The sequence below is a fragment of the Macaca mulatta genome, chromosome 15, assembly GCF_049350105.2.
Source record: "Macaca mulatta isolate MMU2019108-1 chromosome 15, T2T-MMU8v2.0, whole genome shotgun sequence".
Lineage (NCBI taxonomy): Eukaryota > Metazoa > Chordata > Mammalia > Primates > Cercopithecidae > Macaca > Macaca mulatta.
The window spans coordinates 47413834-47430281 of NC_133420.1; the positions used below are offsets into that span (position 1 = coordinate 47413834).

General features: G+C 39.5%; 1 protein-coding gene across 15 annotated transcripts in view; it reads left to right on the forward strand.

The window, feature by feature from the left end:
- Positions 1-16448, forward strand: part of LPAR1 (lysophosphatidic acid receptor 1) — a 171266-nt gene that overhangs the window by 63718 nt on the left and 91100 nt on the right. For 7 of the 15 annotated variants that reach the window (XM_015117082.3, XM_077965310.1, XM_015117080.3 and 4 more), the window contains 2 exon segments: positions 3249-3326; positions 4579-4726. The exons of 3 other annotated variants lie outside the window; for them this stretch is intronic. In XM_015117082.3, the coding sequence (XP_014972568.1) occupies positions 4682-4726 (45 nt within the window). In that variant the 5' untranslated portion in view covers positions 3249-3326; positions 4579-4681. 15 annotated transcript variants of the gene reach the window in all.

Consider the following 16448-nt stretch of genomic DNA (forward strand, 5'->3'; position numbering starts at 1 on the left):
CTGTTGCCCAGGCTGGAGTGCAGTGGTGTGATCTTGGCTCACTGCAACTTCTGCCTCCTGGATTCAAGCAGTTCTCTGCCTCAGCCTCCTGAGCAGCTGGGATTACAGGTGCCTGCCACCATGCCTAGCTAATTTTCTTTTTCTTTTTGTTTTTCTTTTTTGTATTTTCAGTAGAGATGGGGTTTCACTGTCTTGGCCAGGCTGGTCTTAAACTCCTGACCTCATAATCCACCCGCCTCGGCCTCTCAAAGTGCTAGGATTACAGATGTGAGCCACCACGCCCTGCCCGGGGTGTATTTCCTTAAAAATTATTGTGCAACTCTCTAGTTGACAGTCTGGGGCTCTGGTAAGGCAGGGAGTTTGTCTGTCAAAGTGAACCAGCTTGCTCAGCTAGATACTGCATGGCATGATTACTTAGGGTGATGTCTTTTTTGTCTTTAGTTCCCCCATGATTTGTGCAGTTTCGTAAATAAGTTGAGAAGCAAATAGATTTCATAATATAATTTTAAGACTTTGCTCCCAAAAGAAAACTGATTTGTACCTTTGAAGTTAAATGTCGTTCAGCCCTTGTATTTGGCAAAGTAACCATACGCTATTTTATAAAGCATTCTCGTAATGTGTGAATAGGTTCAACAAAATTAGACATGTCTCATGTTTTAGGAGAAGGCAGTTAATTTTCTGTCTTATTTTCTTCTTGAAAATGTGAAACTAACCATCTGTCATGTTTATTAGGCATCTCAAGGAAATGAAACATCCAAATGAGGGTCACATGATTAAAATTTTATATAGATGAGAGGAGCACAAGGTTCTCTGTCTCAGGGTCACTCTGCAAGTCATCTGACTTTCATCCTACTTTCTCCATTTTTTATCTGACATTTTTGCTTAAAGATTCCACATGCTTTCCATCTCTTTTTAATCTTTGATCACTTGGAGTATTGGCCTGTGGAAAGAGTATGAATCTTAGCGTAGGCCCTGGTTCATACCTCAGCTCTTTCAGTTCCTGACTGTGTGACTGGGGGTATGTTGCATAATCTCACAATACCTTTCAAAGCCTCAGATGTCTCCCTTGTAAAATAATTGAATAGTATCTGCTTCAAACTCTAGGGTAAATTACTGCTCCAAAGCTCAGCATCCAGTGGCCTTTCATTAAATCCCAGTCTCCCATCTTTCCCTCTGCTGTTGTTAGTAATAACGCCATATGACATATTTGTTTGGTGGATCTCATCCATTTCTATATCGCTTTCCTTACTATAAGCTAGCTGCCTCTATTTACCTTTCAGGCAACTCTCTATATTCTGAATATTGAATATATTTTAAGGTTCTATTGCTTAATGACATAGCTTGGTGAAATGATGTTAGACCTGAGCATATAGTATGCATCCTTAAGAATGGAATGTTGTGTGCTTGATTTTTTGCTTTATAGTTATATTATTGATATATTCATTTATGTCACATAGAACAAGATAATGTGAATTATAAATACATAAGAGGGAGAAAGGAAAAATGAAAGTAGGAGTGGACAAAAAATAATGCTAGGAATAAGTTCAATATAAAACAGTGCACCTTGGGGTTCCTGTAATTTTCTTGGGTAAGTTCGGCACTCTAGCAGTCATCTTGAAAAAAGAAAGTTCCTGTATACATATACTTTTCTCCTGGGTTGTTTATTTACTTTCACAGTGTGATAAACAAGTCTTATTTGTTCCTATAACTGGGACTAAGGAGAACATCAGTATTGTCACAGGGCAGCTGTGGAATTTGCTGTTGAATGTCATGACAAGATAGCTTGATAACTTTACTACTTATTTGTCAATGAAAATAATTGCTCGAATGGGAGAAGAAAATAGGAAGGCTCTATAGTTCTAAGCAGCTAGAACCTAAAGTGATTGAAACTGTAGTGTGAAGGATACTGCACAAAAATGTAGCAATTAAATTTAAGCTTATAAAAGTTGCTGTCAAACCTAGATTATTTCTTAGAAAAGCAGCACTTCTGAGCCTCTCATTTGCCCGGTATTCCTGAGCTAATATAGGGTAGCACCATGGGATTTGGGGGACAAAGGACTTGGATTAAATGTCTAACTGCACAGTTCCTAGCATACAAGATTTGGATCTTGTGACCTCTGGTTCATTACTTTTACTATTATGAAAATTATCATTTCCCAATAGTTTAAAAAGTGTTCAGGTAGCCAGGTGCGGTGGCTCACGCCTGTGCTTTGGGAGGCCGAGGCGGGCGGATCACCTGAGGTCGGGAGTTCGAGACCAGCCTCAACATGGAGAAATCCCATCTCTACTAAAAAAAAAAAAAAACCAAAATTAGCCGGGCGTGGTGCTGCATGCCTGCAATTCCAGCTACTCGGGAGGCTGAGGCAGGAGAACTGCTTGAACCTGGGAGGCAGAGGTTGCTGTGAGCCGAGATCGGGCCATTGTACTCCAGCCTGGGCAACAAAAACTCTGTCTCAAAAAAAAAAAAAAAAAAAAAAGAGAAAAAAGGTGTTCAGGTATCATCTTGCATGCTGGTGAAACTAGAAAGCGTATTTACTGACAAAAGCTCCTTAAAGGCAAGGTTGGCTTAGCCTTACTTCTTGTGCGTCCAGTTCCCTATTGATGCTCAATAACTCTTTTTTTTTTTTTTTTTTTTAGACGGAGTCTCACTCTGTTGCCCAGGCGGGAGTGCAGTGGCATGATCTCGGCTCACTGCAACCTCCGCTTTCTGAGTTTCAGTGGTTCTCCTGCCTCAGCCTCCCGAGTAGGTGAGATTATAGGCATGTGCCACCACACCCAGCTAATTTTTACATTTTTAGTAGAGATGGAGTTTCACCATGTTGGTCAGGTTGGTCTCAAACTCCTGACCTCTAATGATCTGCCCCCATTGACCTCCCAAAGTTTTGAGATTACAGGCGTGAGCTGCTGTGCCCGGCCAATAACGTCTTTAAATAAAAGAAAGGATATTGTTAGGGGGTATGAAAATCACCAGAAAATGAAAATGTTTCTTAAAAATGAAAGAATTTTAAAAAATTCTTTTCTTAAAATGAAAAATTTTTTTCTTCTGGACTAAATTGCAATGTGGAAAGAGTCACATCAGCCTTTGGACAGAACTAGGGCCGTGATTTAGTGTGCGGAAGTTAGCATCTCTCTGAGTTTTCTTAATGAACATGTGAATAAGAGAAGATTTGGTTATACTTTGTGCTTATTTAGCATCCTCTCTTTGAGGATGTCAAAAGGATTTTAGAAATGTTCTCTTTCTCACACAGGTGGACATCTGATTTATGAAGCTCCCCATCCACCTGTCTGAGTACCTGACTTCTCAGGACTGACTCCTACAGCATCAGGTATCTTGCCTTTCTTTAGTCTTAAAAGCGGTGACTAAGTTCCTTGAGTAAATATAGGCAGGGAACACATTCACTTTGTTATGTTTCATATAGGCCTGGGAATTGGAGTTGCTGCTGTAGTACTGGTCCCACCGTTAAATGTGTGACTCTAGTCCCTTTTGTTCTCTAAGCCTCAATTTTTTCTTCTGCAAATAGGTGGGGTTGGACTGGGTGATATCTAATTACTTGACGGTATTATGGTAGTCCACCCTTATCCGAAGTTTCGCTTTCCACGGTTTCAGTTACCTGCAGTCAAACTTGGTCCAAAAATATTAAATGAAAAATTTCAGAAATAAACAATTCACAAGTTGTAAATTGCACTCCATTCTGGATAGTGTGGGTGAAATCTCATACTGTCCATGTGATTCATCCCTTTGTCCTGCATCTCCACATATGCTACCTGCACATTAGTCACTTAGTAACTGTCTCTGTTATTTACAAGGTTGGGTACTATTCACAGTTTCTTTTTCTTTTTCTATTTTTTAAAGATGGAGTCTCGCTCCGTCGCCCAGGCTGGAGTGCAGTGCTGCCATCTTGGCTTACTGCGACCTCCACCTCCCAGATTCAAGCAATTCTCCTGCCTCAGCCTCCTGAGTAGCTAGGATTACAGGCACGTGCCACCATGCCCGGCTAATTTTTGTATTTTTAGTAGAGATGGGGTTTTGCCATGTTGGCCAGGCTGGTCTCAAACTCCTGACCTCAGGTAATCCTTCCCTCTCGGCATCCCAAAGAGCTGAGATTATAGGCTTGAGCCACCACGCCTAACCCACTATCCACCGTTTCAAGTATCCACTGGGGGGCTTAGAATCCACTCCTCAGATAAGTGGGGGTGGTTACTGCATTCCCTTTGCCCTCTATGTAAGCCATCAGCTCTCCACTATGGATTATTCAATTCCTTTATTATTTAATGGCAGGATGGCTTTTCCCACCGACTCACCCTCCCCAGCTCTGCAACTTGAAACTGTCTTCCCAAAACATCTACCTGGCATGTTGGATTCAAACCTATGAAAATTCCTCAACTTAAGAGTATTTGGACAGATAGCACAGAAGTCATGGCTTTTAGACCTTAGCTTTTCCCTATAGGCTTTCTGTTTGCATTAAGCTAGTATTTGAAACTTGACTCTAGGGATTCTTACCTCCTTTGGCCAATGGTACTTCACACCCATATGCTAGTCCTTTTATGCTAAATGTGGGTTTTCCTGTTGTTTTCCAGATACACAGCTTCTCCTAGCATGACCTTGATCTGATCAGCAAACAAGAACATTTGTCTCCCGTAGTTCTGGGGCCTATTCACCATCTACAACCACAGAGCTGTCATGGCTGCCATCTCTACTTCCATCCCTGTAATTTCACAGCCCCAGGTAAGGGCTTCAGACTAGCAGAGGTCTGACATAATCATAAGTTTGTCAAATATTTAAACTGGGTTTCAGGAAGTGTGTTTGACTCTAGGGATCATGTATATCTCTCTCGCTATCATTTGGTGAGTATTTGAATAATGGTGCTTTTGTGAGTGAGGTGCCATTTAGTTCAGGAAGCAGCTGGAACAATGAACAAGTGATTTTAGTGAACTGGCCTCTGTTCATAGGAGGCCTTGGTTTTCAGTGCTTAGGATGCCCGACTGTCACTATAGGCATCACACTCTAAATCAAAATAAGTCAGTAGTAAACCCTGCTGCTTTTCCTCTCTTGGCTTTTTTTGTGGGCTGGGGGTTGGGGTGGGGTTTAATGAAATATATCAGAATGGATCTAACTTTAACAAGTTTTTTGAGGGCTGTCTTGTCGTCCTCCTCCTATACTTACTCTTTTGCCTTGACCTGTTCTAGGAACTTTGAAAACAAAATGCGATTCCAGGAACTTCTGAACAGCAATCGTATGAGTTATCTTTTTCTGTCCAGTGAAGAGCAGTAATATGGCAGGGACATGGTCTTTGTTCGGATGATTTTACAGCCTGATTTAATCAAGCATTCACTGGACTCTTTCAGATTCAGCAGGCAGCAGGGTACAATGTGGAAACAGACTTTGGAGTCATAAGGCCACAGTTCACATCCCTGCTCCTCTGATTGCGGGATAAAAAGCCTTAGTCTTGCCAACCTCTCTCAGCTTCAGATCTCTCTCATGTAATCGTTCCTCACATGATGGTTACATGGATTAAATGATGGTTTATATACATGAGGCATACAGAGGTGCGCAGGAAGTGTAGTTTCCCATTTACTCGTCATTTATCTTCTTTCTATAGTGTGACCTCCTCTCTCATTCGTGACAATCAAGTTTTGGCCAACTTTATTTTTATTTATTTATTTTTTTGAGAGGGAGCCTTGCTCTGGTACCCAGGCTGCAGTGCAGTGGTGTAATCTTGGCTTACTGCATCCTCTGCCTCCTGGGTTCAAGTGATTCTCCTGTCTCAGCTTCTTGAGTAGCTGAGATTACAGGCGCTTGCCACCAAGCCCAGCTAATTTTTGTATTTTAGTAGAGATGGGGTTTCACCATGTTGGTCAGGCTGGTCTTGAACCCTTGACTTCAAATGATCCACCTCCTTGGCCTCCCAAAGTGCTGCGATTACAGGCCTGAGCCACTGTGCCCAGCCTCGGGTAGCTTTGAAGAAAAAAGCATACTTTCAAGAAAGAGCCATATTGATTGAAATTTGAACTTGATACAGAACGTTATTCCACACTGTTTTTTTCAGTATGATTTTGCAGGCTCTTCAATTTTGTATGTATTTTAATAGGGGTTTGTGTGTTTGTGAGAGAGGGAGAGAAGAAGGAGAGGGAAAAAGGAGAACAAGGGGCATTTTTCCTTCATATAGTATAGTGTTTTCTCCTCAGCACCATTTGGGATGTCATCATTGTTATCCACCTTGGGATTTTATCTTATGAATAAAGCCCTTTATTCATATCATATGAATACAGAATAAAGTACCAAGGCCTTCAGTATTATTTTCCAGAATGTTTAGTGTTACCATCGTCATATGCATTTCTCTTTCTGGTAAGTGGACCATTGTCCTTTCAACACTTCATTTACTTTGGGTGTTTGGTTTCCCTTATCTTCAGTAGACTTTTTTGGTATCCGAGAGACTTGGAGAATGGGCAAAGAGATTTAGTGCCTGTTACCTGAGGTCACCATTTCAAAGTCCACAGAAGCTGTTCCCATGTAATGACTCTTCTTAGTCCTTTTGTGAAGTGAGTTAGGCTAGTGCAGGTTTTCTAGACAAGGCATTTCCACATCCCGGTGTTGCTGCTGTCATCTGTCAGCATTTCCAACAGCTTCTTCTTATCTATACATCTTCTCTGTTACACAAGCTCCTATCGGCTGGTGAGGAATAGAAATACTTCTAAATGACTCATTTAATTAAAATGTTTAACACTGCTCAAAGGAGAAAGAGGTTCTATTTCATACAATTACTGGGGGAAATGTGTACTCTTGTAAATTCTCTGTGGGAAAGTAAATTGGTACAGTTACTCTGGAGGGTAATTCAACAGTATCTATTCAAATTATACATTACTGCACATGCCCTGCTGCTGTCTTGGAATCTACATTAGCAAAACACTCACACGTGAGCCCAAGGAGTGTATAAAGATATTCATTGAAGCATTGGTTGCAAACCAAGAAATACAAAATTTTGTGAATATCCAATAGTAGAAAGACTTAATGAATTCAGGAATGTGGACATGATTGAAATACTATTCAGTCATTTTATTTCTTTTTCCTTTTTCCTTTTTCTTTCTTTCTTTTTTTTTTCGAGACAGAGTCTTGCTCTGTTTCCCAGGCTAGAGTGTAGTGGCGCAATCTTGGCTCACTACAACCTCCGCCTTCTATATTCCAGCGATTCTCCTGCCTCAGCCTCCTGAATAGCTGGGAATACAGGCACGTGCCTCCACGCCTGGTTAATTTTTGTATTTTTAGCTGGGACGGGGTTTCACTGTGTTGTCCAGGCTGGTCTCAACTCCTGACCTCAGGCGATCTGCCCATCTCGGCCTCCCAAAGTTCTGGGACTATAGCCATGAGCCACCGCGCCTGACCACTATTCAGTGGTTTTAAAATGAGGATATCTACACAGCCATATATTACTTCAAGATATCGTATGGAAGAAAAAGGAAGCAAGATGCAAAATAGTACTTATGGGAAGCTACCATTAAAATTCTAAAACAAGACTGTGTATTTTTAGGGACAAATATATGGTACATTAATGGAAATGGGTAATGTGAAAGTCCTAGAACATACATTCTTAACATAGTGATATTGCCCCAAGAGGACAAAAAGTGGGTTTGGGGAGATGAAAAAAATTCCTCCAAAGCTTATACCTTTATCCAACAAAATCTTATTCCTTAGTATTTAGTTTTTTCTCGTTATAGAAAATTTAAATATAATTAATTTTTCTCCTTAAGGATCACTAATGAGAAAAAAATGTGGCCAAGAAACACTGGTTTCTTGAGGGAGAAACATAGGCTCACCAGTCACCCTGCTTTGATTTACTAATTACCTGAGCCTGAGGGGAAGGTATCCACCCTCTTAGTGCCCCTATTTCCTTACCCACAGAATGAGCATGGTAATAATGAAGCCAACCTGATAGGGTTATTTTAAGGAGGAAATGAAATAATTTCTATAAAACTCAGAATAGTGCCTGGCACATATTCTGGGCACATATTGCCCAGTGTGTGTTAGCAAGCATTGTTATTATTGTTCAGCAAGCCTTGTGGTAGGCCTGGGGGATACAAGAATAAGTAAGAGAAATAAGTTTTGCTCTGCCAGAGTTTAGAGATAAGTGGGAGATATACAGATAAAACGTTACAAGGTTTTGTCACCAATGCAGGAATGCACAAATACAGGAAGTATGGGTGCTCTGGGAGGAAAGTGGAGAACCCGGAAAAGATTTAGAGGATCAGGGAAGACTTCCTGAAGGAAGACCACTAGGCTGAGAACAAATGAATATGGGTTATCTTGGTAAAAGAGAAGAAAAAGCATGGGTGAATGTCAAGTGTCCCAGGGTGGTGTGTGTGTGTGTGTGTTTGTGTGTGTGTGTGTGTGAGAGAGAGAGAGCAAAGCATTTAGAATTCTGTTTTGGTTGGTTGCACTACAGTGGGGTGTGAGATTGTAAACAGTAATGTCCCTAGAGCTACCTATACCAACTCACAGAGGCGGATTGTTAAATTTTCAGGAATTTTGTGAGCCAGTTGACTTCATGCTAGCTTCTTGAAATCAGCCATATGAAATAGTTACACTGCAGAAATTGGCAAATGCTGGAATTAGCATAAATAGGTTAGGTTACAAAATTGGAGATTTTATAAGGCCTTTCAAACCATATTAACAAATTTAACATTGATCTTAAAGAAGTCTGTGTTAGCTTAATGGTCCCAGCCTTTGAAATAGACTTGGGTTCAAGTCCTGACTTTCGATAATTGTTTTATTGAGCAAGTCTGTTAATTAACTTTAACCAGGGTAGTTCCATTATCCTCGCTGTATTTTGGGAATAGTGGCAGCCTCTGATGGTTGGGGAACTAAGCCCACGGGGAAGGAGCCAGCTATACACTCGGGCATTAGGTCATAGAGATAGATAGCTTCTTCTGGAGAGATGCAGACCATTGGGTCACTTGGTTCCCAGGATCCTTTGGCCAGTGATGGACCTCCTAATTATATGTCAGTTCCTCGCATGTAATTTGTACAGTCAAATTTAGTTCAAGGCTCACTTGCCCTTGCCCTGAAACTTCTCCTAATGTCTTCTCCCTTATTATCAGTTTTGCCCATGTTCAAAGAAGGTAAAAATAATTTAGATATAGCATCTTCTTAGGCAAAGCATAATAAGCAGCTCACTCAGTCACCTTAGCCTGGTATTGTTTGGCACATCAACTTGCATTCTTTTCCAGTGAATTCAGGGACTTTGTAAAGATAAATCCACATTCAAGTGTGAAAGGCCTAAAAACCCTTTTCTAAGGCCAAAACAACAATTTTTTAAAAAAGCTTTTGATTTTGTTTGTTACTCTACTCATTTAGTAACAAAGAGCATTTTTCTAATCAAGGCTGCCTAATACTACATATAAACTAATTAATATGAACAAATAGCTTGTGATTGTTTCAAACAATAATAGGGAAGAAAGCTTGCATTGTCATGCCTGCTGGGATTGCTGTTTAGTTAGTTGAAAGATATGCCTTGTGCTTTGAAGTGGAGCAAGTTCGTATTCTCTGCTTTACCCCTGCCTTGACTCTGAGACAGATTTTTATTTTCTCATGCTGAGAGAGCACCTAGCTCTTACAAAGCTAGGTGATGAATACTAAGACAAAACTGGACTAGCAGCAGCAAGAAGATGCTGTGTTTGTAGCCGATTTGTAATTCTGCTGGTCCAGACACAGAAAAAGAGTTTTCTTATCCAAAGGAAACTCCTGGGATGTATTTGCAGACAGGAACCTGTTCATCATTAGGCTGAGTTAATGTGTTCATGTCCTGTGGATATTGGGGGCATGGGGATGGGGTAGTAAACCAAACAAACTTGCAGCTCTCCAGAGCCATTTTCTGTTTCTAGCACTGTGTTAGGCACATTACCCTGTGCTTGATCAGGTTACTGTGGATAGAATTTGGATTAAAAGTTTCATTTTCGTTTTTCATGAAAGAGTCAATAGTTCAGTACCAGAGTGAGCAGTTTGGCTTCTCACAAACCTAGGATTATATTAGAGACGAGAATAGGTATCTGAGAACCTCAAAGGTATTCGGGTCTCACACCTGTGATTCCAGTAAGGAAAGATTCTTCTATATCAGTATTTTTCAAGGTGTATCATGCTGTCTCTCATTTGTTATGTGATCATTTTGTTATTTTTTAATTTTAATGTTTATATTTATTTGAATTTAAATTATTTTATTTTAAAATATTTTACTTTAAGTACCGGGGTACATGTGCAGAATGTGCAGTTTTGTTACATAGGTATGCATGTGCCGTGGTAGTTTGCTGTACTGGTCAACCCATCATCTAGATTGTTTTTTTTTTTTGAGATGGAATCTCACTCTGTTGCCCAGGCTGGAGTGCAATGGCGTGATCTTGGCTCACAACAACCTCTGCCTCCCGGGTTCAAGTGATTCTCCTGCCTCAGCCTCCGGAGTAGCTGGGACTACAAGCGTGTGCCACTATGCCTTGCTAATTTTTGTATTTTTAGTAGAGATGGGGTTTCACTATGTTGGCCAGGCTGGTCTTGACCTCCTGACCTCATGATCTGCCCTCCTTGGCCCCCCAAAGTGCTGAGATTACAGGTGTGAGCCACCATGCCCAGCCCATCGTCTAGGTTTTATGCCTGCATGCAATAGGTATTTATCCTAATGCTCTCCCTCCCCTCTTCCCCCACCCCCAGACAGGTCCTGGTGTGTGATGTTCCCCTCCCTGTGTCCATGTGTTCTCATTGTTCAACTCCCACTTATGAGTGAGAATATGTGGTATTTGGTATTCTGTTCCTGTGTTAGTATGCTGAGAATGATGGTTTCCAGCTTCATCCATGTCCCTACAAAAGATGTGAACTCATTCTTTTTTATGGCTGCATAGTATTCCATGGTGTATATGTGCCGTGTCTTCTTTGTGCAGTCTATTATTGATGGGCATCTGGGTTAGTTCCAAGTCTTTGCTGTTGTAAATAGTGCTACAATAAACATGTGTGTGCATGTGTCTTCATAGTAGAAATGATTTATAATCCTTTGGGTATATACCCAGTAATGGGATTGCTGGGTCAAATGGTATTTCTGGTTCTAGATCCTTGAGGAATCACCACATTGTCTTCCACAATGGTTGAACTAATTTACACTCCCATCAACAGTGTAAAGGTGTTCCCATTTCTCCACATCCTCTCCAGCATCTGTTGTTTCCTGACTTTTTAATAATCACCATTCTAACTGGTGTGAGATGGTATCTCATTGTGGTTTTGATTTGCATTTCTCTAATGACCGGGAATAATGAGCTTTTTTTCATATGTTTGTTGGCCACATAAATGTCTTCTTTTGAGAAGTATCCGTTCATATCTTTCAACCACATTTTGATTTTTTTTTCCTCTTAAATTTGTTTAAGTTCCTTGTAGATTCTGGATATTAGACCTTGGTCAGATGGATAGATTGTTGGCCACATAAATGTCTTCTTTTGAGAAGTATCTGTTCGTATCCTTCACCCACATTTTGATGGGATTTCTTTTCCCTTAAATTTGTTTAAGTTCCTTGTAGATTCTGGATATTAGACCTTTGTCAGATGGATAGATTGCAAATTTTTTCTCCCATTCTGTAGGTTGCCTGTTCGCAACCATTTTGGTTTTAAGCCAAGAGCATAAAGGTATTTTGATCCCTCCAAGTGATTTCCTGTAGCTTTCACTGAAGTTGTGAATTTGGGTAGATTTTCAATGTCTTAGTTGAGAGATTGTTCCTCCAGTTCTCATTCAGTGTTCTGATAAAAGGTGATTGAGGCTGGACGTGGTGGCTCACGCCTATAACCCCAGCACTTTGGGAGGTTGAGACCGGTGGATCACCTGAGATCAGAAGTTTGAGACCAGCCTGGCCAATGTGAAACCCCATCTCTACAGCAAATACAAAAATCAGCCGGGTGTGGTGGTGTGCACCTGTAATCTCAGCTACTCAGGAGGCTGAGACAGGAGAATTGCTTGAACCCAGGAGGCAAAGGTTGCAGTTAGCTGAGATTGTGCCACTGTACTGCAGCCTGGGTGAAACAGTGAGACGTCTCAAAAAAAATAAAAAGCCAAAAACAAAAAAACGTGACTGGTGTTTGCTTGTTGTCTTTTGGAAGACACTTTTTTTTTTTTGGACATCCTTACCAATAGGTTCTCTCAACAAAATATTTATTTTCAAAATCTGTGTTTTGGAAGGTTTTATTTCTGATATTAGAAAGTGGATTTTTTTAAAATCAAAGCAACTGAATTTCACATTAAGTGGGTTGCTTTTTTTTGAGGCTGAAAGATTTGTTTTTTTGAATAGAACTTTGTACTATGGCAGTTTTCAGACATTCACAAAAATAAAAATAACAATGAATCTCAATATAGCCAACACCTAGATTCAGTAATAACATTTTGACATACTTGCTTCACTTGCTCCTTGTTTTGGGGATGAAGTATTTCAGAATCCCTACCATTGTCATCTTTTAAAAAGTCCGCTTATGTTAATATGCATATCTAAAAAATAATTTGCTTAAATAACCACACTGCCATCATCACACTTAGCAAAAGTATAAATAACTCCCTAATATCACTTGATACTCAATTGGTATTCAGGTTTCTTCAGTTGCTTTTCTAAAATGTGTTTTTGTAGTTGGTGGGTTATTTATTTTTGTTTTTTAAAAACGTTGATAAGATCAGTTTACTCTTCTGCATAAAATGATTCAATGACTCTTACGGTTTAAAAAGGCAATTCCACTTCCTCTCTTTATTTTCTAAGTGGGAAAATAGATTGAAATTATAACCAGAATATTTCACAACTGAAAAATACAAAAATGAGACACACAGAAGGCTCCAGAGTAAGGGAATTAATACAATGTTTGCAATTATTAAATTATGAGTTTCTGAAGTAAGGGATTATAGATTATCTTGATAGTGTTTTCTTTCAAACTAAAATGTGAACAATTAATTGCAGTATGAAGTATGTTTCCAGTGCCACACAATAATTTCATCTAACATGGAACTGGGAAAAGGTAATGCATGGGCATAGACCCAGGTGGATTTTGGTTCAAATCTAGACTGTTCTACACCATAGCTAGGGGATCTTCAATACATAGGTCTTTTTCAGCTTTATTTTTTAAAATCTCTAGAATTCAAATAACATACACTGTGGTCACAAGTTTAAATGGCAAAAATAACTGCTAAGTGCTTTGTAGAGTATCAGCCTTTTAATAGATACCTGACATATGTTAGTTCTTTCCCTTTTCCCCTTGATTATTCTATAAGTTCTTTACAGGGAGAAACGGGGAACCACTACATATGGTCTGTGTATGTGGTATGCCAGAAGACCCATCAAAGGAAGGCCACGTTGGATAAACACTCTATGGAAAACTCCAATGTATTGCCAGGAATAAATGCATCTGGAGATAAACATTGAGACTTCTGACTTCATCTTGAACCATGTTTCTATTAGAAGTTAAATTTGTTTCCATATTGCAATTTAAATTCATCTTGTACCTCCTTTTGTGTTTATAAACTCAGATAAGGTTTGAGAAGAGATATTATTTTGGAATCTGAAAGCCCATTTTGAATTTTCTATTCATAAGATGAAATTGTACAGGGGCACCTAGGGTAAACCACGTATGACACCTTTCATGTTTGTTTATTTTTCTTTCTAATACATCCTTTTTAATTGGTTTAGTCTTTAATGGTTAATGAAGCTACTCCTTTATCCTTCAAAGTGGGTCTGGCTTATTCCCACTTCTTGCCCATTAGGAAACTGCTCGATCTCCTTTTCATATCCCTGGATTCTCCAGTCATCTTTCTTTGAACTTTTGTTGCAGTTTTGCTGTGACTACACACTAAGGTGGGACAATGGCCTGCTGTTTTTTTCCATCTGAGGAAATCATAATTATAGAGCCCAGGGAATTTCTATCTTTTAATATCTGTACCTTGCCTTAATAAGACTGTCACTAAAAAAAAATCAACCTTTCCCTGCTGTGTGATAATATTAATACGCCATTCAGTAGTATAACATCACTTAAGAGCTGCCCTTAAGTTAAACTTATCCCATTTCATACATGATTGTGTTAGGCAGGCTCAGACCAGGAGAAAAGTAAAAGTGGGTTGATACTTGCTTCTCAGCATCAGAGAATATGTTTATTAGAGGGCCATGGAACATATTAGTTTCTGAAAGCATAGCTTGGAAATAAAACAACTTTCAATGATTCAGACAGCCTTTAATAGCAGGAATTCCAATCTTGCAGGAAGAAGAGTAGGGTGTGTGTGTTGGTGAACTAGGTGGCTGATTTCAAAGTCAGAATGTCCAGCAGGTAATATCAAAACATTTGCACTTAGATGGTTTTCCACCACCAAGCATAGGAAGGTTTTGGAGTGGATCAGGTGTAGGCCCCAATTCTCAGAGCTTTGCGTACTTAGAACTCTGTTTAGTATTACCTTAATTGTGGTTGATCAGGTTACTGAAGTAACCTAGTAAAGACAATGGAGGAGAAGACCCTGGAAGCATCCCAGCTCAATGGCATAGGTCATAGTGCAGGGCTCACCTCTGACATGCTGGATTGTGTAGAGATGACTGATGGGAACTTAGGAATGAGCTGTCATGGTCAGATGTAGATCCCACTATGTAAGATAGGTCAAGATGGAAAGACTCAGCCATAGATCATTCCACTGTCTCATTCAAAACTAGCTGGAAAACTAGGGCAACATTGAAGTTGCAGAGGGGAATTCAATGCTATGGCAGTAGAGAAAGAAAAGGCAGAAGAAACAAGGTGGCAAATGATTGTGAGGATTATAGTAATCAGTTACACCATGGTATTTTACTCTTTCAAATGATGTATCACGAATATACATGATATGGTTTGACTGTGTTCCCACCCAAATCTTATCCTGAATCGTAGCTCCCATAATCCTTATGTCATGGGAGGGACCTGGTGGGAGGTAATTGAATCATGGGGTGGGTTTTTCCCATGCTGTTCTCATGATAGTAAATAAGTCTCATAAGATCTGATGGTTTTATAAATGGCAGTTCCCCAGCACACACTCTCTTGCCTGCAGTCATGTAAGATGTGCCTTTGCTCCTCCTTCACCTTCTGCCATGATTGTGAGGCCTTCTCAGACATGTGGAACTGTGAGTCTATTAAACCTCTTCTTCTTTCTTTTTCTTTCTTTCTTTTTTTTTTTTTTTTTGAGATGGAGTCTCACTCTGTCACCCAGGCTGGAGTGCAGTGGCACGATCACAGCTCACTGCAACCTCTGCCTCCCAGGTTCAAGTGATTCTCCTGCCTCAGCCTCCCAAGTAGCTGGGACTACAAGTGTGTGCCACTACACCTGGCAACTTTTTGTATTTTTAGTAGAGACGTGGTTTCACCATGTTGGTCAGGCTGGTCTTGAACTTCTGACCTCAGGTGATCCATCCGCCTCGGCCTCCCAAAGTGCTGAGATTATAGGTGTGAGCCACCACACCTGGCCCTAAACCTCTTTTTCTCTATAGGTTACCCAGTGTTGGGTATTTCTTTATAGCAGTATGAAAATGGACTAATACATTTACTCATAGGAGTCTTAGGAGCACATTTGGCTTTTTTTTTCCCCCATTAAAATGGTTATAAATGAATTGATCTCAGTATCTAAAATATTAAATGCTGCTTTAAAAAAATTGTATAAGTTTATTGCTGTCTCTTAACTCGTCACAGAAAAAAGATAGTTTATAGAGATAAGCTGTTTCATAATTTAAAAAAAGGACAATAATGGAAGGTAGTAGAAGATAATAAAAACTAAAATAGATAAAAAATTCCATTTTTAAAATTGAAATGGAATAAATTTATAAGGAAATATATTGTTATTAGCCTTTCAGCAAAATGAGCTAATGGAAAATAATTTTTCATTTTTGTTAGGATGAATTATTATATTGTTTTGACCTGTCAGTTCAAGTAAGGCTGCATTTTAGAGCTGGCATTTGGTTTATGAAGGTTCAAGTCTTCTGGGTTGACTGATTAAAAGTTTCAGGAGAATAGAGTTCACAGAGATAGAGTTCTCAATGCTCAACATATAAAAAAAGGTGATCTTTTCCTCTTTGTTTTATGGATGAGTAAACTAACATCCCCTCCCGTTTCTTCCTCTCCCTCTTAATGGCTCAGACTGAATTCAATTTCTTTCTTTCCTTTTTTTAAAAAAAAAAATTAAGCAAAATGAAATGCATACAGGGAGTTATAATGCAATAGCATAGCCATTACCATGCTTTGTAAAATGTTAACATTTTGATGTAATTTCTTCAAGCTCTTTTGGGACTTAATACATAAAACAATTCAGTAGTTACAGATAAAGTTGGAGCCCTTTTACTGCTTCCTAATTCCATTAGCCTCCTCTTTGCCCAGGCCATTAATTGATACTTATCATCTCTCTGCATGTGTTTGTGAATGTATATGTATGTGAGAAAAACATAAAAAAC